General features: G+C 41.4%; 1 protein-coding gene across 2 annotated transcripts in view; it reads left to right on the top strand.

Moving 5' to 3' along the window:
• The window catches only part of pdlim4 (PDZ and LIM domain 4), a 64,862-nt gene that overhangs the window by 10,450 nt on the left and 28,166 nt on the right, over positions 1 to 26,246 (top strand). Inside the window, exons 1-2 of one of the 2 annotated variants that reach the window (XM_086179395.1) lie at positions 10,232 to 10,675; positions 21,055 to 21,206. In XM_086179395.1, coding sequence (XP_086035521.1) covers positions 10,574 to 10,675; positions 21,055 to 21,206 — 254 coding nt within the window. In that variant the 5' untranslated portion in view covers positions 10,232 to 10,573. Of the gene's footprint in view, positions 1 to 10,231; positions 10,676 to 21,054; positions 21,207 to 26,246 lie in introns of those variants that run through there. The other variant, XM_086179396.1, reaches the window with a different exon arrangement.

The raw sequence follows: 26,246 nt of genomic DNA, 5'->3' as shown, positions 1-26,246 counted from the left end.
TGTATCTCTGAGGGATAAACTCAGGGATGGACCTTGGCAGGGGTCTGCAGCTTAAAAGAGAAGCGACACGTGATAGTCTGGAAGTCATTATGCAAAGAAGGTTGAACTCTCCCTCTCTGATTTCCCCTAAAGCCACCAGTGATGGGATATTACGGCTCTTTGAAGGAAGCGGCTCATGTCTCAGACCTGTTAAAAAAAACAGCTTTTAGCTCTTTTATTTCGGCTAAACTACAACAGCAGGGCCCGTCATGCTATCTTGTCATTGTTACCTTTGGCAAACCGTTGTCTCGCTGCGGCGTCAAGTGTCTTTTTGAGTGGTGTGGAGATGTCATCATGACACTGCTTGAAATAATATTTTTGACTTGCTAATATTGCACTCAGCTTGATCACGGCTCTAATTGCTGTGTGTCTGAGTCAGGCTCGTCTCTCTCACGGTTTTCCCCTCATCTGTCCCTCGTGACTTGCTGGTCAGTGTTCACGTGAAGTGAACAAAGGCAGATATTCCGTTTCACTTTTCAAAAGGACAAAAGGAACACTTTTCTCAAGACAGATTCCTGAAAGAGACACTAAAAGTAAATTTGTCTTAAATGTATAAGTAGGAAGGCAACATTATTATGATTAATCTATAATCGATAGATCAATAAATTGAAAAAAGGGTGTACAATAAATTTGATGTCATTGGCTCTTAAGGTATTAGTTAATTTTTTGATATATCAACATTGTATTATAATGAAGAAACAATGCATTAATGGAATGATTTATGATTTTTTTTGTTTAAAAAATAATAAAACAAATAATAATGCTACTTTTTCAAATTCCCAGCTTAATATAGACATGGGTAAATATCGTCTATCAGACAAATCAATTGTAAAAATATTAAAATGTTGGGGGCTGCTAAGTGGTGCAGTGGTTAGCACGGGATCTTTCTGTGTGGAGTCTCCATGTTCTCCCTGTTCCTGTGTGGGTTCTCTCTGGTACTCCAGCTTCCTCCCACAGTCCAAAGACATCAAGAGGGGACGAGGCTGATTGATACTCTAAATTGACCATAGGTATGGCTGTGAGTGTGAATGGTTGTCTGTCTATATGTGTTGGCCCTGTGATGGACTGGCGACCTGTCCAGGGTGAACCCCGCCTCTCGCCTGTTGACGCTGGGATAGGCTCCAGCCCCCCCCCCCGCGACGCTTAATAGGAATAAGCGGAAGACAATGGATGGATTAAAATGTTGGATATCTGCAAAATAATCCAATACAGTGCAGAGCATGTTATTGCTTTTTTGCATAATTAAATAATATAGATCATAGAACTCTGTAATTAGAGACTAATACTGTTTCTAAGATTTGTTTGTTGTATTTGTTTTAAGAGAAAGGTCTTAAACTACGAGCAAAATTATATTGAGGCAGCCATTGTACATGCAGTAAGGAATTCAAAATAAACAAAATCGTAAATAGTATGTTAATCGTAAATTCTACATGTTAGGATATTGTGTGAGTCTTGCCTTTTACTCGAGATGTTTTTCAATTAAACATTTTTAATTTGATAAAATACCCCAAATCGGTTTGCGTCATATGAAACAAACCAAATTGATCAGAAATTGATCAAATATTATGACATTCTGAAAGTGGCCTCCGTAGCTCTCCCTCCATTAAGGGACATAGCTGTGAAGTAATGGAGTGAACCAGTCTGGTTACAATTATAAATGTGTTTTATTCTGTTGAGCAGGAGAAGTAAATAAAAAAAAAATGCCAGACACACCAGAGCTATGGAAGAGTGTGTGTACGTCTTTCCCAGCTAAGTCAGTGATTCAACAGTGTATGAAAGTGTGCAGTTGCTGGTGAAGCCACTGCGGGTTTAACTGTCTGGATAGCAGCCTGGTTTAGTTCAGCTGATGCCTTTTAGCGAGAAAGGAGGAAGGCAGGTAAACAAGCTTTCAAGGAATAAAAATGAAACAAAAGCCAGACACCAGGCTATTTCCTGTGAGTAAGTCTCCCCAAGTTTGCTTAAGTAAATGGGGGTATTGGTGTTTATTTGTACTGGTTTTCCCTTTTATGCTGCTTTTTTGCCGTCTGACATTCCTGTAAAGGTGTTGACTGAGTTTCTAGAAAGGTTAGAGGGAGAATCACAGGGTGAGTAAGGAAAAGGATAACAACAGAATTGTTTCAATTTGTCAACTGAAAAAAAAAACTTTCAATTTTCTTTCTCGTTTTTGGGATGTCAAAGGTGGAACGTCTCTGTTTAAAAACACTTTCCAAACAAGGACTCCCAGAGTGTTTTAATTAGTCTTTTTCATGTGTGTGTTGTCTTTTTGTGTGTGTGTTTTTGATGAAAAGCAGCTTCTGACCAGTAGCTGTGATTCCTCCTATGTTCCAGCGCTCCTCAGAGAGGAACAACTATTCTCTTGTGATGCAGACAGGCAGACACTGCCCCATGCAGCTAAATGTATGAGCCACTGTATGTATTTTAAAGTCACAGAATTTAGGAGTCTTGTGGGAAATGCTTGTATATATTTCAGTCTGGATTCCTATACACGCCCAAAGAAGGCCAAGAGTTCAGTTGCATACTTGGACACTCAAAATAAGTGACCCCCTCAGGAATGTTGTCAATAGTAAATAATCTTTTCCAAAACTCTGTCTAGAATATGTTTCTGATTTATATATTTGGAATATTTCATATGCAATACACAGAAAACTAATGACCACATGCAAGTAAATAATCAAGACACTGAAATTTGTATTTATTGTATAACTGGTAAACAAGCTCACTGTCTAAAAAGATGCATATTTAATTGCATTTATCTAGAACCAACATCCAACTATAAATTTAAGGAATCTCCGTATCAGTTGACTGTCTCAACAACGCTTCGTCAGGTCAAAGACGAGCTTGGCTTATGTATCACTGAATCCCAATGAAGTGCAGGGCAGAGTGAGGTTGTTCAGATGAACAGTTCTCATTTTGTCCCCCACAAGTTTTTGTTTTTTTTTTGGGGGGGGGGGGGGGGGTTGGTCAGAAAAATGTTGTGTTTGTAGTGCTAGGTGATAGGGTTAGAAATCAGAATGGCAGAGATGACAGCCACGTTCCTGATTGACTGTCAGGATGACAGATGCACAGTCAAGATTATGAAAGACAGTAGGGATGCCAGACTCGGATGACAGTGGGGTTTCTAATTAACAGCAAGGATGACAGATAACTGCATGGATTCTGAATGACAGACAAGATGGCTGTCAGGAAAATTGACAGGCAGGATGAGAGACTGAGATGACAATCAGGATTCGGGGCGGCTTTGATGCTCTGTGGCATCTTCTCACAACCGATGGCCCCAACCTTCAAACAGCTTCAAAACATGCAGACAATTCTTTGACACACTGCCTGGGTCTCTTCAGACTTAAACTTACAGCTCATTAATACACGTTTAAGCTTCTACCTTTCCAAACCAGTCGGTACTCAAGTATTCAAATGTTTGAATCATCAAGGTGATGTTGTGGTCCTGAATCTTCCTGTCATGCCAGAGAACATCATGACTCGGCTCCTCCACAGCTGTAGGAATTACTTCAGCTGGCCCCTCGTATGTCTTTGCCTCCGGGGTAACACAACCCCTCTTTGTGTGTGTGGACAGCGTTCTTGGCAGTAGCCATCCTGAAAGTCTGGCTCCTCCCTGTTGGTCCCTCTGTTATGTCTACCCCATAATTGCTTGTCTTAATTCAGGACCAGACTTGTCCAACTAAACCCCCCATTGGAGATGTCTTGCTCCAACTTTAAGTGATCTTGTTGAGGGTGGTCATGTCTGTTGAGTTCTACGAGTGTAGGAGTATTAATACTGGACTTGGTTGGTCACAAGACTGATGGACAGCTTTTGGAAAAATTTAATGGAAAGATTTGAAATATTAAAAGGACCATGTGCTTACATTTTGGTGGCATTTCAGATCATGTTGTAGATCCTTGATCCTGGATATACTGTAGCTATCAGTGACATTTTTTTCTCCGTGGTGGAGGTTTTTGCTCTCATTGCTTCCTACTAAATTGTACTACAAAATGGCGCAAGCACAAAGTCCCAAAAAAACATTTACATATTTGGCCAGCTGTCATGCTGCAATGTGTAGTTTAATTTAGCTGCTTTGAAAAGGGATGATGTCAAAGACAATATTTTTGATATTTTGTTCCAGGAATATAGTGAGAGTGAGACCTCACAGTAGATTAAAGAGGTTTATAAACATTGATCAAGTAGGATAATGAACACTAATTTGCTAGAACTGTAAGTCCCTTTATTGCCCCTAAACTGGACCTGAAATCAGACCCCCCCCCCCATGAGTCACAAAGTGTTAAAAAAAATAAAATAAAATTATGCACCAAGGCTAGAGTTTTCTTGGAATCAGAAAGAAACAAACAAAAATTTCCCAGAGCTTCTGTAACATTTAAACTCAATCACCCAGCTTGTATCACTCTCGGTCTTAGTGCTCTCTTTAGTGGTGCAGTTAAGTATTCACAGTTGCCTTGTATGGCTGAAATAGACTAAGTTATCAGGGACTTCCCAGGTGGTTTATTGTATAATCTTTGCTACACACCACCTGTTCCTCTTCTGAGGCCTCACACTCAAAGCCAATGTGGTTTGGTTGTCCTTTGAAGTCAAAAGCAAGTGAAACCCTCGGGTGGTTTTGAAAAGATTTACTGCAGATGAAACACAGAAGAAAGACATTTTATGTCCTTTATTTTTAGGTAAACACCGCACAACATTGTACACACATGCTGCAAGCGAAAGACTTTTAAAAGCGAATGAGAATCCACAAAACAAAGTGAGCTGTGCAACCTTTTTTGTGACCAACAAAGTCTTTTCCAGTTACGAACCACAATTAGCAGACAGAGGATCACAGGGTGCACTGAGCTTGTAAAGTCCATTAAGACACATTTACTTCCAAGGATTATGAACACATAGCTCCTGCTACCTCATGCAGTGACAGTAGTATAGTGTACATGGATCAAGGGAATATTCTCACTTGTTTTTTATGTGAACGTGGCAAAAAAATAAAAGAAAAAAGTAACTGTGGATGGTGCATAGGTATTTTCTCTCCATAAAAACACAGCAGTCCTTAAATAAATAGGAACTTTGTGATTCTCCGGGGTACGTACAAGGGCACTGGAAGAGAAGTATTAGCAGCCATGATACACAGTGTGAAATGTATTTGGCCATGTTTTTAGGATAATACTGCATCAAACTTTCATGCAATTGTCTTTTGTGGTGGAATAGATTTATCCAGCTGCTCAAAATATTCATAAAAATAAAAATGCGCTTTACTGTCCATCTCTGCTATGGTGGGGTGGCATGGATTTGTTAAAACTAACAGTGATATTGAATTTTTTTGCTCTTTCAAGAGCTGTTGCTTCTATGAAAAGACAAAGCATTTGTCTTTAGGACAGAGGAACAATCAAGCTTTTCTTTTTAAATACATTATAATTTGGGGTTGACAGACGTTTGTTTTGATTTCTAATTGTTGACCCAGACGGGCAGTCAGAGGGACGGCCCTGCCAGCTGGCATCGGTGGGAGCAGCCTTTAACTCTCTTACATTTCACATCCAAACAAAGCCGTGAATGTGCTGAACTCAGTTGTCAACACATTTGTGCGCTTTGCAGATTGGAAACTTCCAGCACTGGACAAAGACTGCATTGTTACTGACAGTGTTGATGTGGTGTAATATCTGTGTGCGGGTCACCATTTCCCATCATGTCACTCTCCCGCTCCACCCACAGAATTTAACTTCCTTACACTGATTTATTAGTTTATGTTTGCCAAGGTGGTAATGTTTTTGTTGGTGTGTCAGGCTGTCAGCAGGATTATGCAAGAACGATGAGTGGAGGTGGGCTAGTATGAGCCAAAGGTGAATCCATTATATTCTGGAGAAGATTAGTCATCATGCCACCAGGTTGCAACAGAAAAGGCCATTTGTTTTTAATACACTTTGATGTTCTCCTCCTAGTGGGTTGGCAGGATCCATCTTATATGATCCAGCATATTTCTCTGCTTGGGAGAACAACCAGGAAATGCTCTCATGTGAACTTGGAATCATCCTGATTGTGTCTCACAATTGAAACAAAAAATAATAACCAGTCCAAGGATGTTTGATTCCATTTCACAACACCCAAGTAAATTCCTAATGCCAGTTCTGTTGCTGCGGTCATGTCCGTTGATTGTTCTTGTCACATGGATTGTTTACAAGAGCGCCACTTGGTTTGGAGCTCTGTCACAGCATCAGATCGGCTCTTTGCTCTAATGAGTGGGCTTGGTGGCAATTATGGGTTTTGTTTGCAACACTGTGACAGGAGTTATGTATAGCTCCTTTGGTTTTAGTGGATGGTTGAGTGGAAATGGTTTGATGATTCATTCTGGTGAGTTTAATTAGATTCTTTGAGAGAGAAAACGCACAAGAAAAGAGTGAGAAAAAGAGAGAGAAGTCATAGCTTTACAACAGATAAAAGCATATATATATATATATATATATATATCTTTTTCTCACTCTTTTCTTGTGCGTTTTCTCTCGCATATATATATTTTACAACAGATAAAAGCATATATATATATATATATATATATGCTTTTATCTGTTGTAAAATATATATATGCTTTTATCTGTTGTAAAATATATATATATGTATGTGTATATATATATGTATGTATATATATATATATATATATATATATATATATATACACATATATATATATATATTTTTTTATGAGCTGCAATGAAAAACCAATGAAGTTGCATTTTCATTTAGCTGCATCTTTAGCAAAGTGGTGGTTTGGCTGAAAGGCTCCACACTGTACAACCAAAAAGGATAAAAAGAGCAACAAACATACTTCACTTTATTTCTTTCATACATCCACATGGGAGCTGCATAACAAGAGCATTGCCATGTTTGGCAGCTCCACACATCAAAGGTTTGTATTTTTTTATCCAATCTCCAGTATAAGCTATCTTTCCCAATTATTTGCAGTCACATCAACTGGATATAGTTGCGTACTGTATGTAATTCTGCAGCATTGTTAGCATTTTGCCCGTGGTCTTCTTACGCTCTGCTTTTCATTTCAAAACCACATGAAATAGGCGTCATGATGTTCCTTTAACTATGCTCTGCCCCGTGGGGTACTCCAGGCATAGCACAGTAAGTGGCACCATTGTTTCCAGGCGGTATCATACAAAGAACTAATAATTTTCATTGCAGGGGACATAAAGCTGCAAAATGTTCTATGAACAAATGAGAAAAGAGGGAATGTTTTTTGTTAATGGTACAAATATGTTCCCAATCAAGACTTGTATGCTTCGCTTTGTGGTCGTGACTCTAAATGCAGGGCAAATGATTGCAACGGCCTGATGGGATTCTGGAATTCAAATGATAAATGTGTGTTTTGAATTATGAACTCAACATAAACCTGCAACAACAGCTTTTATTCTGTAAAGGCACGATACCATGATGAATAGAGTTAACTTAGTTAGAGTAAAACTTTGAATGGGGATTACTTATGTTAGGAATTCTTACGAAGTTATATGCATAGATATGCAGTTGCATGCATTACTGTATGTGCACTTATTTGTATACATTTCCAGAAAAGAAATCAGAAAATTGGATGAGGCCAGGAAAAAAAAAAGACCAAAAATAAAGACCTAAATATATGTTTTTCCATGTCTTGCCTCAGTGCAATATTCACTCTCACGTGAGCTGCTTACGACTCCAAACGTTGTTTATATAGTGACTTCGCTGACGTGTTCTATTTGCATGCTCTCTTGCATGTCACTCAATAAAAAAATAATGCCTTTAAGGTTATAGTATGTAGGAATTTTGATTTTTGGGGTGAATTACCCCCTTAGGAAGGTTTTCCATTAGGTCTAAGGACAGAAGATGTTGCACCTTGTACAGATAATAAAGCTCCAATTAAATTGGATTTGACTGGAAGAAAGTTGCTGGAAGTAAGTTTGACCGATGTGGTTGTGACTGAAACGAAGCTGAAAGAGCCTAAAAGGCTCAGCAGTGCTTTTGGAAAATGCAGACTTTGGTGTAATCTTTGTCTCTTCAGCTGCGTCCTTCCACACACAAATTGATCCACTGCTATTGAGTGTAGCTCTCAAGTTTGTCAAAAATCCTTATATTGAGTTTACTTTCAGGACAAAAATCAGCTGAGTTAAACTGCAACACCCCATGTCAGTTAACTAACTCTGATCTTTGACTTGTGTTCTTTGATTTATGTTTTAAATGCTGCACCAACAGTTTCTTATAGGTTAGTTTAGAAATGTGTGAGCGCCACTTCGAAAATCATGTTGCACAATGTTGTTTTGAAAGCGTTTTTATTGCTTTTAGGGCCTAGAAAAATAAAAAGAGAATATGAAAATCACTGTCTTACAAAATACATTATTATTATTAGACTCTTTTGAATACCAGTGAAGGAGTTAAGAAATCAAAGTTTGTGCAACAGCTTCAATGACATCATCCCCCCAGACAGCAGCGATAACCCAGACAGAGGCAGACAGGTCATGATTACATCACCAGTGGTCTTACCTGCCTCCTTTCAGGTCCTTGTTAGTTTTGTAACTCAGACAAAATCAGAGCGTAGACAGATCTCGAGAGATGTCTTAGATGCTGCCAAGTGTACTTCAAATGATGTGTGTGGGGGGGGGGGGGGGGGGGGGGGGAGAACAGAGGTGGGAGCTAGTTTGACTCAGATCTAAGAGCCTTTGAAGAAGACACACATCTGAAACGTCAGCGCGCTCATCCGCTCTGTAAATCTCCAGCGCATAACTTTTTTTTTGTGCGGTAGTCAGTTATTTATCAACGTTTAATGTTAATTAGCCATTTAGTCCGCCTCTGAAAAACATCTTGACCATACCTGCTGAAACATTACTGTAGCTGTTTCCATACAAATGACTGACTTTTTCTCTGAATTCTTCCTTTCATTTGTTGTGGTCGCACATTCTGCAATGCATACTCTCCTTTTAAGCAAAAATGCTAAGTTAGCACACAGAAAGAAATGTGACTTGACTTCTGTTCCAAAGTCATGAGAGGAGGTCTGAAGGTTTGTGTACACTGAATTGATCTGACATCAACTCATCCATTTCCTTTTTTTGTCAAGTAATCCCGAAGCCCGTGTCCATATTTTCTGCACAGCGTGGAACATTTATACAAGGCTGCAGATGCACTGTCACTCTTTACGCCGTGACAGCCGACGGCGAGGTCTCTCTTTTATATGCCAGTGCCACTTGTTCCACAGTAAGTAGGACAAATCATGTGTGACTCAAACCGACTCAGACTTTCACACAAAGCTCCACAGTCCTGAATTTGTATCAGAGACAGGTTCCCAGGAATGTCTATGAGATCACTCACTCTTCAGTAGAAAAATCGTTCTCTATTTCAGTGACTCACTCTAATTGACTTGGGAAATGAAAGAATCAAGAAGTGGGGCAGAGAGGATGTTCGGATATCCACTAACAACTGTGAGATGCCTCTTTGCCGGTGATGCATCCAAATTACAGCACAACTTCATTGTTGAAGAGGATACTCGGGCCTTGCGGCTTTCGCTTAAGATCCTGAGTAATTGAAAGTCCTAAATTTGAAGTTCCTGGTGGAATTATCCAAAGAGGAACTGGGACCCACAGAAAGCCTGTGAGTGTTTAAAGCTGTAGTGCATCATAATTTCAGAAAAAAATGTACATTCAAGCCCTTGGCAAACCAGTTCACACAATTCTCATTGAGGTCTCTGCATTTATTGCAACATTCCTGCGCTACTCATATACACACTCCATATATGCATCTGGCTACTTCCTATTAGCCCACTGTTAACTTGAATGCACATGATACTTGAATGGTGCATAAACAACTACATATATGTGTATTTTTAGGGCTATGAGATTAAAACTTGTAAACCAATGTAGTATTTTTTAGGCCACAGGATATAGCATGCTCCCTCAATTTAATAATTTATTGCCTCAACCTGCATCTGCTTCCGTAAATGCAGATTTTTTTTAGGCCTCAGTTTGTAACTCGTTCCCTGAACTTGCCCTTATAATTGCCCTCCACAGGGATAAGTAAAGTTTTCTGAATCTGAATCTGAATCCCTCAGTGGAGTTAATTTGTGGCCATGACATAAAGCTTGCTCCCACAATTTCAGCCCACGGAATATAACTTGTTAAAAAATGTTAACTAAATTGAGGGAAGAAGTTTTATCACGTGGTCTCACAATACTTCATGCGATGGTCACTCCAGGGCTCCGTAGATTCCGCCTACGCAGATTTTATACCTGCTGTTGTGAGGCAGGATCCCTGCTCCGTCCCTCCCTCCCCGTCGGAGCGGCTGAAGGCGGGCAGGACAACACGTCATCATGCGTCACCGGCTGTTTCGATATTTAAACTTGAATCAAGAGGAGAGGAAAGTTTTCACAGCCGAGGACAGCGTTGCCTAGCAGCTAGGCTGAAGACTTTGGATAGTCCACGCTGTTTTTTGTCAACCCCCCCACCCCCCCGTGTACCGACCGAGGCACCGCGGAAATTTCCCCTCCAACTCTGCCTGTCATCCGTCTGTCTCCCTCTCGCAGTCGACATGCCCACCATGCCCCAGACCGTGACGCTGAGGGGACCCTCTCCTTGGGGGTTTCGTCTGATGGGAGGACGCGATTTCAGCACACCGTTAACCATCTCCAGGGTAGGTGATGCCTCGGCTCGGTCGCTTCCATGTGTCTCCATTCATTGGAGAGTGAACTCTGACGGAGAGAGAGAAAGAGAGAGACAGTTATTGTCGGCTGTTGCCCAAACCACTTGATAATCTTCTCAATATTAAAATAAGGTCGCCAGGGTGTTTATTTTAATGAGCAGATGCTGTTAACTGAAATCTACCAGATGGTGTCGTCTAATTCCTGGAGGCTTAAGCCAAGACTCAATTCGTGGTCTCAGTATTTGGGTCAATAAACACCAAAAACCTAATTCTGAAATATGTACTTTTAATATTTTCATTATTTGTATGAACAACAGTATATATGATCATAAATAGGCTATAGCTTTACTTGAAAGAAGAGATATTTATTGTCAATAAAAATTTTTAATGCAACCAAATAGTACATTCAACTATGTTTAGACCACAATTAAGGACCGAAAGTGTTTGTCAGTTGTGTTCATTTCATTTCAGTTCAAATAAAACGAGACAACAAATCATGCCTGAATTCCACTTTTTCATATTTCATAACTGTTTAACTTTTTTTGTTTAACTTTTTGTTTTAATTGCTCTTTGATCAAAAGTCTAACAGGAAACTAAATCAAAATCAGCTCATCTTATGACTTAAACTGAAATATTAACAGCTTTCACTGAGTACAGCTCAGTCAAAAAATTTTAGGCTGCCAAAACTGGACTGATGGATCAATTTGATGAAAGCACATTGGACGCAGGACCAAATTTAAAAATTTAAAAAGCTGTTAGAATTAATGCTATAGTTGCAGACAATTATGACTTTTATAGCATAAAACAATGCTGGGATTGGCAGTTAATTGCAATTTTCCTTAATTGTAGTTAATAATGTGGATGTTGTGGTAATCGATTCTCAAACCTTCATGAACTTTCCTGACCCCCAGTATTTGGGTCAAGAGTCAGTGTGCTGGCAGTGGATCTGGCAGTAGCCAATAGTTCATCCCGGCCAGGGTAAACACTCCCCGCTCCTGCAGGCCGTGTGTGTGTGTGTGGGGGGGGGGGGGGGGGGGGGGCGCTGACATTTGTTTTTCATCAGACCTCATTGGTGCTGCTGAAGGATTCCAGGTGTTGCACTCAAGTGGATCACCATGCAGCCCCAAACCGACCCTTTAACTACAGGGCCCGAGCACTTCAAACTAGAGGTGTAATTTTTAGATTTATGGTGGGTGATTAATGACTTTGAGAGACACTGAAAAGCCCCTGATGATCACCTGAAGTATTCTCTGTTTTTCTTTTTAATTTATCCCTAATAGTTGAAAAGTGTAATGATGAGGCTTTGCCAGTCTTAGGGTTTGTGGTTTCAACTTGTCAGACTCCAACTGTGGTTTTGCAAGTGCAGCTGCTGTCGCGTTACAGTTGTAGCTCGATTACACCATTTAATTCGACTTTTGTCATTGTTCCAGTATTCATGAACCAGGGAAGAATTGCTCCTCTGATGGTGATATGTCCATATCCAAAACCGCAGGTGTTGGTATGCCCACTTTCAGCTGGTTAAGTTCAGACCTTCCTTTGGTTCAACTTTTGTGTCGCACACCAAAAAATGCTTACCAGTAAGCTCAGGCCCTTTCAAAACAGTGGATTTTAATCTTTGCATTGCAGTGCATTGTCTTCAGTGTGGCTTCATCTGCCATGATGATGCCTCCTTCGACGTTGAACTCTTCAACTACCCCCTTAGAGCCTGCAGCATCAATGGAACATGCTTAGCTTCTAAAACGCAGTTCGGGCCCTGTTGAATGATGGTGGAGTTAATCAGTTCCCAACCATATTATCTCGTTATGTTAGTCTGATTTGTGTAGTATGATTTTATGTCAGATTAACATTTATTTTATAAGTCCAGTTTTAGTTGGACTAATGCAATGATTTGGCTCAAGGTTGCTTTATAAAATATCTGTCAATACTCTTTGTATCTTGTATCCTGTTTACAGGGCTCAAATGTAGTCTCTGGTGTGCGTTCCTTAAATTTTCCAAACCAGAATACATTGGAGAAGGTTATCAGTCTATATTGCAGCGCTTTTTTATGAACATTCTCACCTGCTGAAAATGCAGCAGCTTCAGAGTGATGTACACCTTCCTTCTTTAATCATTTACAGCTTGTGGTCTCAGTACAACTGACTCCACAATTCCTCTCTTTTATAACTACGGTCTTTGCATACTTGCATATCTGCCAACATGCACACATGTGCAGGTATTGTTTTTGCATTGTGAACATTGTGTAACTGTGTTGTGGTGCAATTTATTACAGGTTATGCCTTTCAGAGAGTTGCATAGCAAAGGTGGCAATAAAAACCAGTGTTCTCATGGAAGGTTTGCATGAATGAATAGGGGCGTTTAAATCCAAGATCTTGTCTTGAAAATTAGAGAAGGAAGCAGCTGGTGGGATGCAAGCATATTTGGCAAAATATGTAATGTCAGAGGCATAAATACACGCAGTCTTTTGGCAGCAGGCTGCAGGATTACACTGCCTCCTGCAGCCTTTGTTTGCTCTCTACCAGTCATCACAGAGCTGTTCAATGTTCAACTAATGTCACATGCTCCAAAACGTCATCTAAACGTAGAAAACTTGTTTTATTCTGCTGTCTTTATGCGCAAGAATGCATCAATTTTGATTTCAAGGAGGTGATTAAACAAATACATGATGGGAAAGGAATCCTCTCGGCTCACCTCACGGGAGCTGGTTTCATTTCTGAGGTTAGAGACGGATATTATTCATTCCTAAAGTATCTCCTAAAGTCACTATTTGTCAAATGCTTGCTGCATTCTTGCTGCACAGTCCATGCCCAAGACGGCCATTACAATGCATCGGATAGTGACACTGAGAGAGATACATGGGTGGAGAGGAGGAGTCAAAGAGATTCAGAGACAAATACTTTATGTCTCACTGTATCCAGAATGCCTCTTTGGGGGCATTTTAGTGTCAACTGTAGAGTTTTAGCCAGCCGGAAGAGTCCAAAATGTGGAAAAAAGGGTGTGTAAGAGCAGCCATGTATTCTTCAAGGAAGACCAGTTCAGTCTTAAATGTGAGTCTTTCCACAATTAACAGATGGTCTCTCCTAGCTCTTTGTGTCTTTTTGCAAATATAAAAAAGTAGTACCATTTCTCTCGAAATAGCAAAAGCTATCTCTTACTGTTATAAAGGTATTTACAACTCTCAGTGAAAGTTGTAAATACCAGACAACAAGTGCAGCAGCTGGTTCTTTGCTGAACGTGATAATGTCCCAGGATAAGCCCATTAGGCCCCTGCCAGCCTATTAGCTCTTGAGCCAGTGAATGTCTGCTTGACTCTGGAAACATTTGCCTCGATGCTGTGCCTGACGTGTTAGGTTGTTAAATGGCTGCGTGTGCATGAGACCAAATGAGGTATAATATCACTGCCGAGGTATTTAGAGAGGATACGTTGAATATGGCAGCTGCAGATCTCTGGTAAATTGATGTAAAACCAGCATCCTGGCAGGAGGTGACGCAGGATGCTTGTCAGTCCTGCCAACGGTCTCCTCTGCTTGTGGGGAATTCACAACTGAGTGTTGGATAAATAATGATCCAAGTAATGCAGAATCCAGCCTCTCGTCTGACACCTTTATGTTGTACCGTCCCGTTTGGGCTGTCGTATTGATGGAAAATGGTTTATTCAGGGTTTCGCGCAGGTCAGTATTTATTTTGAACCTTGAAATAGAGATAGGACCTGCTGATACTAGACATGTGGCTACATAAAAGGTGGCGCCAACATATTGCTCATCCAAAGTCCAAGGGTATGATCTTAACATGTACATTATTCCACCCTATTTCAACACTGCAATCCTTCTGAAAGGTGCATCCTGCACCTATTGGTGATATTTGTCCTCTCGTGGCCACAGATCTCAGTTCAACTCCCACACATTGTTACACATTTTTGCTTTCATGAGTTAACATTTTGTTGTAACCATGACAACAAACAATACATAACTACAAGGAGTAGTTATTTTCACACAATCAACAATGTTTGTCCCACCAACCAAATGTTTTTGGTGCGCAAACCTGACCATCATTTTCTTATGTACCATCTTTTTCCTGCATTCGTTAGAGAGGGTGATCCTGGACATGCTCTTAATGAAGGATAAGCGCCTCCTCAACCTTCTTATGGAACTCATGCAATTTGATGGCACCAACAAAAAAAAAAACCTCTTGTCATCTCAATTTTTTTTTTTTTTATCCACATTCTAAAAATCACTCTGCATGAATTAAAATACAATAGACATCATGAACTCAATGTCCCTTCTACCCTTTAATCTCTCGGTGTAAGTCTGTCCGTCTCTTTGCCACATACCGGAGACGGGGCATGTGACCCAAAGCCACATGGGTTGTTTCTCTGACACTGCTGGTTATAATTTTCAGCTTTAGGCCGCACAATGCCATCTCTTCTCTCTGGGCTAGAATTATAGACCTGCAGCTCCATAACAAAACAGACACACACAACAAAAAGATAACAGATGGTACTCTCAAAGAATTTCCTGCAGTCAGTGAAGATCCCTGAACCAGAAAGGGCAGGAGAACAATATGAGTCCTTGGGTTGTTGTGGAGCTTTTCCTGGTTGTCTGGCTATCGTCATATATTTTACTCTTGAAAACAACTCACCGATATTATTACAAACACCAGCACTGCTTTTCTGGGATGAAGAGATACAGTTGCGCTCGCAGTTTACTTCCAAAACAACTAAGAAAAGTTGTGTTTGTGTTTTTCAGTATTCGCTGCGTGTTATCAAAAACACAATACTTGCAGTGCTCTGCTGATCAACACATAGACACATCACATTGTTAGAAAGTCTTGAGGCAGATTTATTACAAATCTAATTCATGGGGATGGCTGCTCACTTATAGTGACTAACATTGATGAGCAATATCATGGTCATTCTGGACACAGAAATGCGTTACAGACTGCATTTGTATTCAATTGACCCTCCAATGTTCTCATTAATTTTGTCCTCAGGTATTCAGTCATCATCTACAGTGTTGCTTATTAGTCTTGGCAGCGTCAGTGTCTTTGTTTGAATGTGGTAATCACACATCAGTCAGAACTGAAAACCCCGGTCTATGTAATGGCTTTCCAAAGCGTCACCAAGGTCATAACCATGGTTCCTATCGCAGGTTCAACAAGCAAACAAAGGCCTTTGACACATTGCCAGGAACTCTCTGTTGCTGAGACGTGTGACTTGCGGCTCCCACCCAACAGAAAGTGTCTGTGGAATCCATGCATGAGGAAAACTTTTTTTAAGGGGCCATTGTGCTCAGTGACATGTTCTTCAGTTTATTACATTCGGTCACCCTTTTTCACTAGTAGAGGACCATTGATTTCTCCAGCTAATAACTAATTTAGATTTGTTGTAAACCCTCCTGAGCCTCCAAAACCTGCTGGTGTCAGCCTATCTTCCATGTCTAATATGGTTGACTCATTAGTCTTGGGATTAAGCAGCTGAAATTAAATGATTGGTACTTGCCTGGACTTACACGTCAGCCATGAAACGCTTTACTCGTGGAGTAATAATAGTTCAATTCACCTTTTTTTTGTGTGAAATCAGAACAAAAGTTATGTAATGACACTTGACAAAAAGAGCAAGAGTATACTAGGCATGCGTAGACACACAGATATAGTGTGTGTGTGTGTGTGTGTGTGTGTGTGTGTGTGCGCACACACATCAAGAAACACAGGAAGTAAATGACAATTACTATTCCCCTGTCATGTTAGAACAAAAATGGCAGCATGTACTCAGTCCTCATCCCACATTGTGCATTTACATACTGCTGGAGATAGAAATTGTCCCACACAGCACCAAAAATTTATGGCTTAGACAGAAACACATGCAGGCATCAACACTGATGACAGAAGAGAATACTTTGCCTTGAGGAGTCACACGCTAGTGAATGTTGACTCACCATTTTCATACATGCATGTTCTCAAGCGCACAAATACAAAAAAAAACTCCCATACGAACATTATTTGCCCTTCAGGTCATCTCTCTCATGTCATCTTCCTCTTTTCTCCCTTCCACTCTGGGACGCACATTCGCCAGGCCTTGGCGTGCCATTTGATGGCTGTACCGTGACGCTATCATTTTCTCACCACTCTTTCTGCTTGTAATTAGCTGTATCATAATTTTGAAGCAGCTCTTTCTGGAAATGGCATTCATGTTTAGAATACTTTACTGGTGAAATAGTAGAAGTTTTGGTCCATCAGTACAGTCACAGCAGGTGTTCATAACAACGTGTGTGTGGACAGATTTTGTTACACTGACAGCGGCACCACCTGCAAGATTGAGGAACTTTACAGGTGTGTAGTTATGATAAAAATTGAAGGCTGAGTTAGAAAAGAGTGTGGTCTGTGCAAAGGCGCCAGAAGTACTTATGTAAATACAGATAATCTTGAGATGGAACGCAACAGCTGAGATTTCAATCAACATATCTTTCCTAACACACACGTACTCAGTAGTAATTACCTCATTTATGAGTCAGGCAACACCCATCATTTTTACCTCAACTTCACACCTGTAAAGTTCTGTGACAGCATCATGCACCATGCTGACGCGACCACAGTGAAAAAGAACCGTCAGACAGACTCATAAACACATGATGAAGTACTGAAACAGCTCTTGAGGTTCTTCCTGTTACAGTAGATCAATATTTATCCTTGAACAAAAACACACACCCGCTTTTGGTCACACAACTTCACAAGGTAATGTAGTAATGTCTCCTGAGTAATCATGGGTGGTAACGCCCATACAGTGAGTCTCTATCCATGATTAATGCACAATGAATAAGATTACACGTAAGTCTTTCATGGAGGTCTGTGGGATTGCAGTAAATAGCAGTTTGCATGATCTGAATAAAAATAAAACCAACGTCTATCAGCCCCTACAACTATCATGATAGCTATAGGTTGGAGACTTATTTATTAACCAAATTCAAACAATCATTTGTTGCAGGTTTTTTTTTAACTAATTCCGTGAATCTCAGCGAGAACAGGAAGTTGTGACACAAATTTTTTATTTTTTTTAAGATAGTTGGACCATTTTTCTAAGACTTCTCCCCTTCATATTTCATCTTCCACATGATAAGATAACTTTCTGCTAGCTCAAACGCCCTGCATGTTGTCTGAGGACTGCCACTTTTTTGCTTGAGATCATTTTATTTGGACTTTTCCTGCCAACAAAAAAAGCAATTGAAAGCCGCTCATAACTTTTTCTTTTTCTTTTTTTTACTGCACTGTAAGGAAAAAGAAAACATTCATAATAAAAAGAGTTGTTTGGTCTTAAAAGTCATGTATCCCTTATATCATCAGTGTAAGTATAGTAGTTTATGACACGTCTAAAGCATGTACGTCTGCACCTTCCTACAGAGGCTTATCTATGTCCTCTCTCGTCGACCTCAGTCAAGCCATTGTGGCACTTGGCATACCACTGTGTGTTTGTGTGTGATTCATTCACTACTATATGTGGCCTGACCCTGAGGTGATATGTTTGTGTGTGTGTTTATGTGTTTGTGTGTGTTGGGGGGGTCCCTGAACTTCAGTCCACTGTGACACAACCCAGGCACAAACCCAAAAAACACACATTTACTTTTCATCTTCACTAGGAAGTTTGTACTTGGTGTAGATTTTGCAAAAAGCCTTTAAGTTCTTAGTTGTGGATTTTTTTGTTTAATTATTTCTGCTAATACAGTTTGTGTTTCCTTCAGATTTATAGAATATACACACTCTGTAGAATGCCTCTAACCTCTCAGTTTACCGGAACTGAGTCAAGGGCAGGGGTTCAGTCAGAGGCTGTAAATTAGAAATTCCACATCTGAACCACACGACTCAGCTATTAGTGCTTCATGGAGCGTGAACTTTTGCTCTTAAAACCCTCTTCCAAGTTATTGAGTCTGCTTTTCTTGCACAAGCCACTTCTTCTTCTTTCTCTCTCTCTCTGTCCCTCTCTCTCTCTGGATTATGTTGTAGAGTGGTTCAATTCTTAGCCAATCATATTCTAATTTGTCTTGGATTCGATTACTAGTATCTGAAAGTGAAGTAGGTGTTATTTCACCATTCTTAATGCCCAGCTGTCATGGCTTGTGTCAGGCCGTGAACACTCCGGTACGAAGATGAATGAACTCTAAAGGAGGTATCCTCTTAAATCCTGGATGACAGCATAGAGATGAATCACCATACATGACAAACGGGGTTCCTTAACTGAAACATCACCCTAAATCTGTGTAATTTTGGATACAGGTAGTAATTTTAGCCCTACAAAATGCTAGAATCTGAGTTCCTCCCCAGTTAAGAAAAGTCCAAACTGAGTGTCTGACTGGAATGTGTTGGCTAGTGTTGGAAAATGTGGCCAGCTTTGAAACCTGGGTTCCGCGGTATCAAAGTTAATGGGACTTTTGAATGGGCTTTTGGTTAAAGGCCTGAAATAAGGGGGCTGGTTCACACTAGCATAATATATTTCAAGGTTTTTACCACAATCATGAATTTTGAAGCGCGTATGTGTCAGAAAAATGACTGTTACCAACAAGTTGCCAAAGAAACATCATCACCCAAAAGCAGAAGTGTGAAGCTACGGTAGTTGTGGTGACATTGAAGTCAAATGTCTGCAGTGTTGTTCTAAAAATTGCATTTGTGCTTCAGATATCATCAGAGTCGTGTTTATGGAAACAATCTTGCTGAACAAAATGTGTGTCCTTAACTTTTGTTTGCCACATCTGGGTTAAAGAGGTGGTCAATGTGTCCATGATATGAATTCTCACTTGGCAATGCTTTTGAATGTCAGCCTGCATATTCACACCCTGCCCTTCTGTGAAAGACAGTTACACACTGACAGTGACCAGCCCGCCACGGACAAACAAGATTGCCCGAATCTGGCTGTGGTTATGACCTGCAGGCAGAGGGCGGCTCTGCCTGGACCTGCAGGGGAAGGTGGAGATTTTTGTCTCGCAGCTGCTCCCCACTGTACATCACTTGTCTTTTCAACTGATGGAGAAAAGCTGTTGTTTGCGACAGCGTTTGATCGAACAGCCTGATGGACAATGCTTTGATAAAATCACAGATTTTCTGAAGGGAGTCTGGAATACAGAAATGACATGAGCCATTTGTGTTGAAGTCATCTAAGTGAAGCCTGCAGGATAAAATCTTCAAAGATGTAATGGTCTCCAAACTAGAGATCTGAAGTTTGATGACAGCTGAAAAACAAACAACAGGGACATGAGGACACATGCACTTGAGGACATTTATTCAGAACAGTAGGAATAATGCTTTGGGGATTTTTCAACTAAAACATTTAATCCCTTTGTTATTCAAACAATATGAAAATGTCAGAGATTATTGGTCCAAATTCTTCTGAAAACAGTGTGACCCCACTAATTGCACCCAGCTGTAGAAAACCTCCTGACATTTCATGGTTGGAAAAATACAGTCAAAGTAATATTCATTCATGTCAGTGCTTGACAGCACATGGAACTCAAGAAAATAAGGGCTACATGGTGACAGTTGTTCACATTTTGTAAGCTCTGCTTCGTAGCTGGTAAAGTGTTTTATTCTGCAGCTTGCTGCCATATGACTGTTGACTCTGGATGCTTGTTTGATGATGACATTGGTAGCGTCTTCTAAGTCTGCTAAAACCATACAACCCTGTCAAAAACAGGTCTAGAAATAGAAGGAACATCTGTGTAATAATGGAAAATTGTTATCATGTGTTAGGTAGTGTGTCTGTGAAGGTGAAACACAGGGGACACCCACCTCCTGTTCATCCCCCTCCAAATGTCCACAGACACTGTCTGGAATGCAGGATCAGTGACTGGAACCTGCTAACACTGGAATAGCTGAGGGATCATCTTCAAAGTAAAAGGGATGTGGTCATATGTTTGACAAGGTCAAAACGGCCAAAGAGACAAAAAGGAGAAAACATTTTATGGACATATTGGACAGATACTGATATTCATATTTATTTCATAAGGACCAAGATTCCATCAAGGTTCCAAGCTTATTTTCAACCCTGAAATTCATTCGCTGAGGTCTAGTTGGTGGTCTGATTCAATTCCTGAGTGATCAGTAAATTGCAGATGGCTTTTTACTGATGGTTAGCCATACGTGTAAATGTTTTTCAAATATTTCACCACAATTGGACACTTAACTTCCAAGTGTCATTGTTGTTGGCTTTTGAAAATGTAAACGCAGAGAACTGTTCCAGGAAGTACGCATCAATCAGATGAGAGCAGCTTTTGTTGGATTCAGTATTGACACTTATGGACTAATAAAATATATATATATAAATTTGTCTTTCTTGCTCAATAAATTCAGCTTTATCTTCTCATTTCTTGTGTGTGAATGAATGTTATCTTCAGGTAACTCCTGGCAGTAAGGCGGCCCAAGGGGACCTGTGCCCCGGCGACACCATCCTGGCTATTAATGGCGACAGCACAGAGCACATGACACACATGGAGGCTCAGAACAGGATCAAGAACTGTTCTCAGCAGCTCACACTCCTGGTCAGCAGGTATGGAAATGTGAGACTCACCTCAACAGAATTCAGCATCTTTCATTTCAGAGTTTTAAGTCTGAATCATTGTAGCCTGTTGTATTTAAACGGATGTATATCACCTCAGTCCTCTGCTTTCCTTGCAGTAATTCAATATTCTCATATTAACCTGATAAAGACAGGTCTGGAGTTTTTGCAGTATTTTATTATGTTGTGTAGACTGAGGTCAATCCTTGCACTATTGCAGGCTATTTACAATAATGTTTGTGTAGCTTTTATGAAATTATGATTTCTCAATCTATCCCATAATTACTTCAACCACACCCTTTATGTAACTTAAGCCATGATAAATAACTGAAGTCTTTTTGGGACACCTGGCAAAAAAATGGTTCAAATGCGCACGTATGTTAACACTTGAAATTGTGGTTTGAGATATAGCTACTTTAAATCATTTGTTAAACTAACAACTAGAATGTAGTTTACTGTACGGTAATCGCTCACAGGCCTATGACTTATAGTGGCTTGTCTTGTTCAAGCAGCCACGTTTCCGTAAAAAAATGACGGATGGGAATTAATGATGTTGAGAATACTTTTATGTAAAGAACATAAATCACTCGGCTGAGGGTCACAGCGGTGGATCCTTATGGTTTTTGCTCTGACGCTCATTAAGTGAATCAAGTTGAAATACGTGACTGATTTTTTTTTTTTTTTTTTTTTATGACTCAAGTCATTTAGTGCCTCTAGTCCTTGAGCACATATTGTTTTTATTTCCAGTTGGTCCGCTCAACTTGGCGCAGTGGAGTTATACAGACAGATGAGAAGTTTACAAAGAGATTGACTTTGTTCCTATAGCACGCAAGAGGCTTATCCATGCAGAGAATCAGACCGTGGCTTTGAGAAATGGTCAGTGTTGTGGATCTTAGCAGGAACTCTTCATCTGCACCATTTTTAGAACTGGAATGTGACATGGGCTTATTTGGATTTAAGAGAAACACGGAGCAAAATAATTCTGTTAACATAGCAGAAGAGAAATAATTTGCCTACTGAGTTAATGACCAGGAGAAGGGAAGGTTGGTGGGACAAGCAAGGAAAAAAATGAAATGTCATTCGCTTCCCACATTTCTATTAGTTGGTTCGTGAAGGCTGCCAGAGTAGCGAAAAATACAGAGCGAATCTGGCAACCTCTCCATCCCGTGTCGTTTGATGAAGAGCACTGTGCGGTTTCAGCGTCAGTTACTAGTGACAACTGCCAACTGGTTCTTCAGCTCTCTCCTTTTAGGGCAGCAGTCAGCTCCGTCTCTTCTCCTACATGCTGGTGTGGAACATTAAGTTGACTTGCAGATGCAGCGGAAATAAGAAACACTTCTGGAGAAATCGGATCTGGGACATAAGCAAAGTTTCACACATGCCGAGACTATAAGAAGCCTTTGTTCTTTGTGTTTGTACAAGTTGTAGTTTTATAGTATGGAATCTTTGCAGTATTACACCCTTGTAGCCTGTGTAGAAGGAGTTGTTAAGTGATTTATCCACATAGGGACAAGATAACTTGCCTTATAAGATAACTTTATTCAAGGATGCATAAGGTAGCATTCAGTGCAGACTTGGGGTGGTCCTCTGCAGCTGCAGGAGTGCAAAGAGGGGCACACTCACACTCTACTGGCCTCCTAATGTTCCCAACTTCGGTTTTTAAGTATTTAAAGTGTACACCGCACAGATTGTAAGAGGTGATGCACTTCGAATAAAGCATAGAATAAATGACATGGCGTATTCCTCAAGCTGATATGTTGCATCACATATCCACTGCTTGTTTCTTCACTTTGTTGGTGCTCAGTCACAGTCTGACCAATGATTTACAACAAGAGTGGATACAACTCGCAACTTTCCAAAACATCCTGTAAACTGTAAACACTCGATGTGACTGCTGGGAACTACGAGTTCACTCACGCTGTTAGTTTCCCCTGCAACATTCTAGAGTATTTGCTGAGTTGTGAACTGGGCATAAGATGCTATTTTTACTGCGACATCCAGGTGGAAAGTATAAGATTCCCATGTGATTTTAGAAGAATAGGGATTTAGTATTTTTAGAATCCCTGAGGAATTCTTGCTTGCACTGCTTTGTAACGTACAACTGAATAGAGCCATGTGTGACTGATTTATCCGGGGTAAAAAAGAGAGTTTAAATTCAGAATTCTGTGTGTAATCTTGATTAAAGTAATGCCTTGGGGGGGGGGGGGGTTTCTTTACTGCTGCTGCCCCCTTAGATGTTCCACTCACACGCTTTTAGGTCTGTGTAGCCTCCATCCAAAGCAGTGTTCAACTATTTTGATGACAAGATAAACAAATGTATGCTGATGTTTATTAAATACTGGCAGCCACAAACCCCCAGAGCTGATAGACCCTCCCCGGTAGTAAAGACAGGCCGGGCACTGATAGACCCTCCCCGGGAGTAGAGACTGGCAGGGCACTGATAGACCCTCCCCGGTAGTAGAGACAGGCCGGGCACTGATAGACCCTCCCCGGTAGTAGAGACAGGCCGGGCACTGATAGACCCTCCCCATTAGTAAAGACAGGCCGGGCACTGATAGACCCTCCCCGGGAGTAGAGACTGGCCGGGCACTGATAGACCCTCCCCGGTAGTAGAGACAGGCCGGGCACTGATAGACCCTCCCCATTAGTAGAGACAGGCCGGGCACTGATAGACCCTCCCCGGGAGTAGAGACAGGCCGGGCACTGATAGACCCTCCCCATTAGTAGAGACAGGCCGGGCACTGATAGACCCTCCCCGGTAGTAGAGACAGGCCGGGCACTGATAGACCCTCCCCATTAGTAGAGACAGGCCGGGCACTGATAGACCCTCCCCATTAGTAGAGACAGGCCGGGCACTGATAGACCCTCCCCGGTAGTAGAGACAGGCCGGGCACTGATAGACCCTCCCCGGTAGTAGAGACAGGCCGGGCACTGATAGACCCTCCCCATTAGTAGAGACAGGCCGGGCACTGATAGACCCTCCCCGGGAGTAGAGACAGGCCGGGCACTGATAGACCCTCCCCGGGAGTAGAGACAGGCCGGGCACTGATAGACCCTCCCCATTAGTAGAGACAGGCCGGGCACTGATAGACCCTCCCCGGGAGTAGAGACAGGCCGGGCACTGATAGACCCTCCCCGGGAGTAGAGACAGGCCGGGCACTGATAGACCCTCCCCGGGAGTAGAGACAGGCCGGGCACTGATAGACCCTCCCCATTAGTAGAGACAGGCCGGGCACTGATAGACCCTCCCCATTAGTAGAGACAGGCCGGGCACTGATCGACCCTCCCCATTAGTAGAGACAGGCCGGGCACTGATCGACCCTCCCCATTAGTAGAGACAGGCCGGGCACTGATCGACCCTCCCCATTAGTAGAGACAGGCCGGGCACTGATAGACCCTCCTCGGGAGTAGAGACAGGCCGGGCACTGATAGACCCTCCCCATTAGTAGAGACAGGCCGGGCACTGATCGACCCTCCCCATTAGTAGAGACAGGCCGGGCACTGATAGACCCTCCCCATTAGTAGAAACTGGCAGGGCACTGATAGACCCTCCCCATTAGTAGAGACAGGCCGGGCACTGATAGACCCTCCCCGGGAGTAGAGACTGGCAGGGCACTGATAGACCCTCCCCGGTAGTAGAGACAGGCCGGGCACAGATAGACCCTCCCCGGGAGTAGAGACAGGCCGGGCACAGATAGACCCTCCCCGGGAGTAGAGACAGGCCAGGCACTGATAGACCCTCCCCGGTAGTAGAGACAGGCCGGGCACAGATAGACCCTCCCCGGGAGTAGAGACAGGCCAGGCACTGATAGACCCTCCCCGGTAGTAGAGACAGGCCGGGCACAGATAGACCCTCCCCGGGAGTAGACACAGGCAGGGCACTGCAACTCAACTGATTATTCAAATCTTTGTGTTTAGAATATGTGATCTTGAATGTCCTTGTAGAAATAAAATTTCCCTTTTTAAAAGCCACATGAATTTGCATCCATACATTATACATCATTTAACCTATTAGAATGTGTTGGATGATGTGGCTCAGTTAATGTGTCTTAGATCCACTAGACTGGATGTAGACAGAGAAAAAACAAAAATTAATCAAAAATTTAATTACTCAAAGCCAAATCAAATTCTGTGTCATTTCAAAAATGATTCCTCTAAACTTTTAGTCAGTCACGCTGTTCGTCATCCTTAATTTCCTATTCCAACTGACTAGGTAGCAACCTGCTGCAGGGTCATACAAAGCATAGCAGAGGCAAAACGAGGCTGGCTGCTGGTATGTGACCTCAACGCAGTGTATTGGTTGAATAAAAATAATTACAGTGTGAAGGGTCCTGCTGCTGGACAGGAGGAGAATGAGACAGATGAACTGTTGATGAGGGGCACAGAGGTTAGAACAACAGGGGTTCAGGTTGAGGAGAACATTTAAAATAGTTACAGAGACAGTAAACAACTGGGATTGGATGCCTGATAGAAGATGGGAAACATGAGGCCGAGAACGATTGTAAAGAGAGAGAGGGAGAGAAAAGCATTAAGAGGAAAAGCCAAAAGAATATCTTAATATTCCTCTTGAGTCCTTGTTATTGTGAAGAAACGAAACGAAGAGACATGTTTTTCCACACAACTGCACACTGTTTGAGCCAAAAGAATGAAACAAAATGTTAATTTAAATGGAAAATGTGCAATGGAAATATAAATCTTAAGCAGAGGATTTCAGAGCATTCAAAATCTGGATTAGTTATCCAGAGACCGAATGGGCTGTGAAAAAGTTTCAGCTATCAACCGTCATCAACTGACACATGATAGGGTTTTTTTCTGGGTGTCTTGATCAAGATGGGAACTTTTGCTTTTCTTTTTTTTTTTAATGGAAATTAATATTTAAGGAATGTGTAATTGTAACCATCGGCTGAAAAAAAATCATGCTGACTCACTTAAAAATATAATATTGTAGTTCACTGTAGAGGACAACAGTTCCATACCTCCATTAAAAGACCACGCCATAAAATACTCCAAACAGTCGCGGAGAGAAACAGG

The sequence above is a fragment of the Aulostomus chinensis genome, chromosome 15 (genome assembly GCF_037954235.1).
Source record: "Aulostomus chinensis isolate RoL2024-O1b breed Wild chromosome 15, RoL_Achi_v1.0, whole genome shotgun sequence".
NCBI lineage: Eukaryota > Metazoa > Chordata > Actinopteri > Syngnathiformes > Aulostomidae > Aulostomus > Aulostomus chinensis.
The sequence above is the reverse complement of the archived record's forward strand: the minus strand, read 5'-3'. Positions and strand labels throughout refer to the sequence as shown.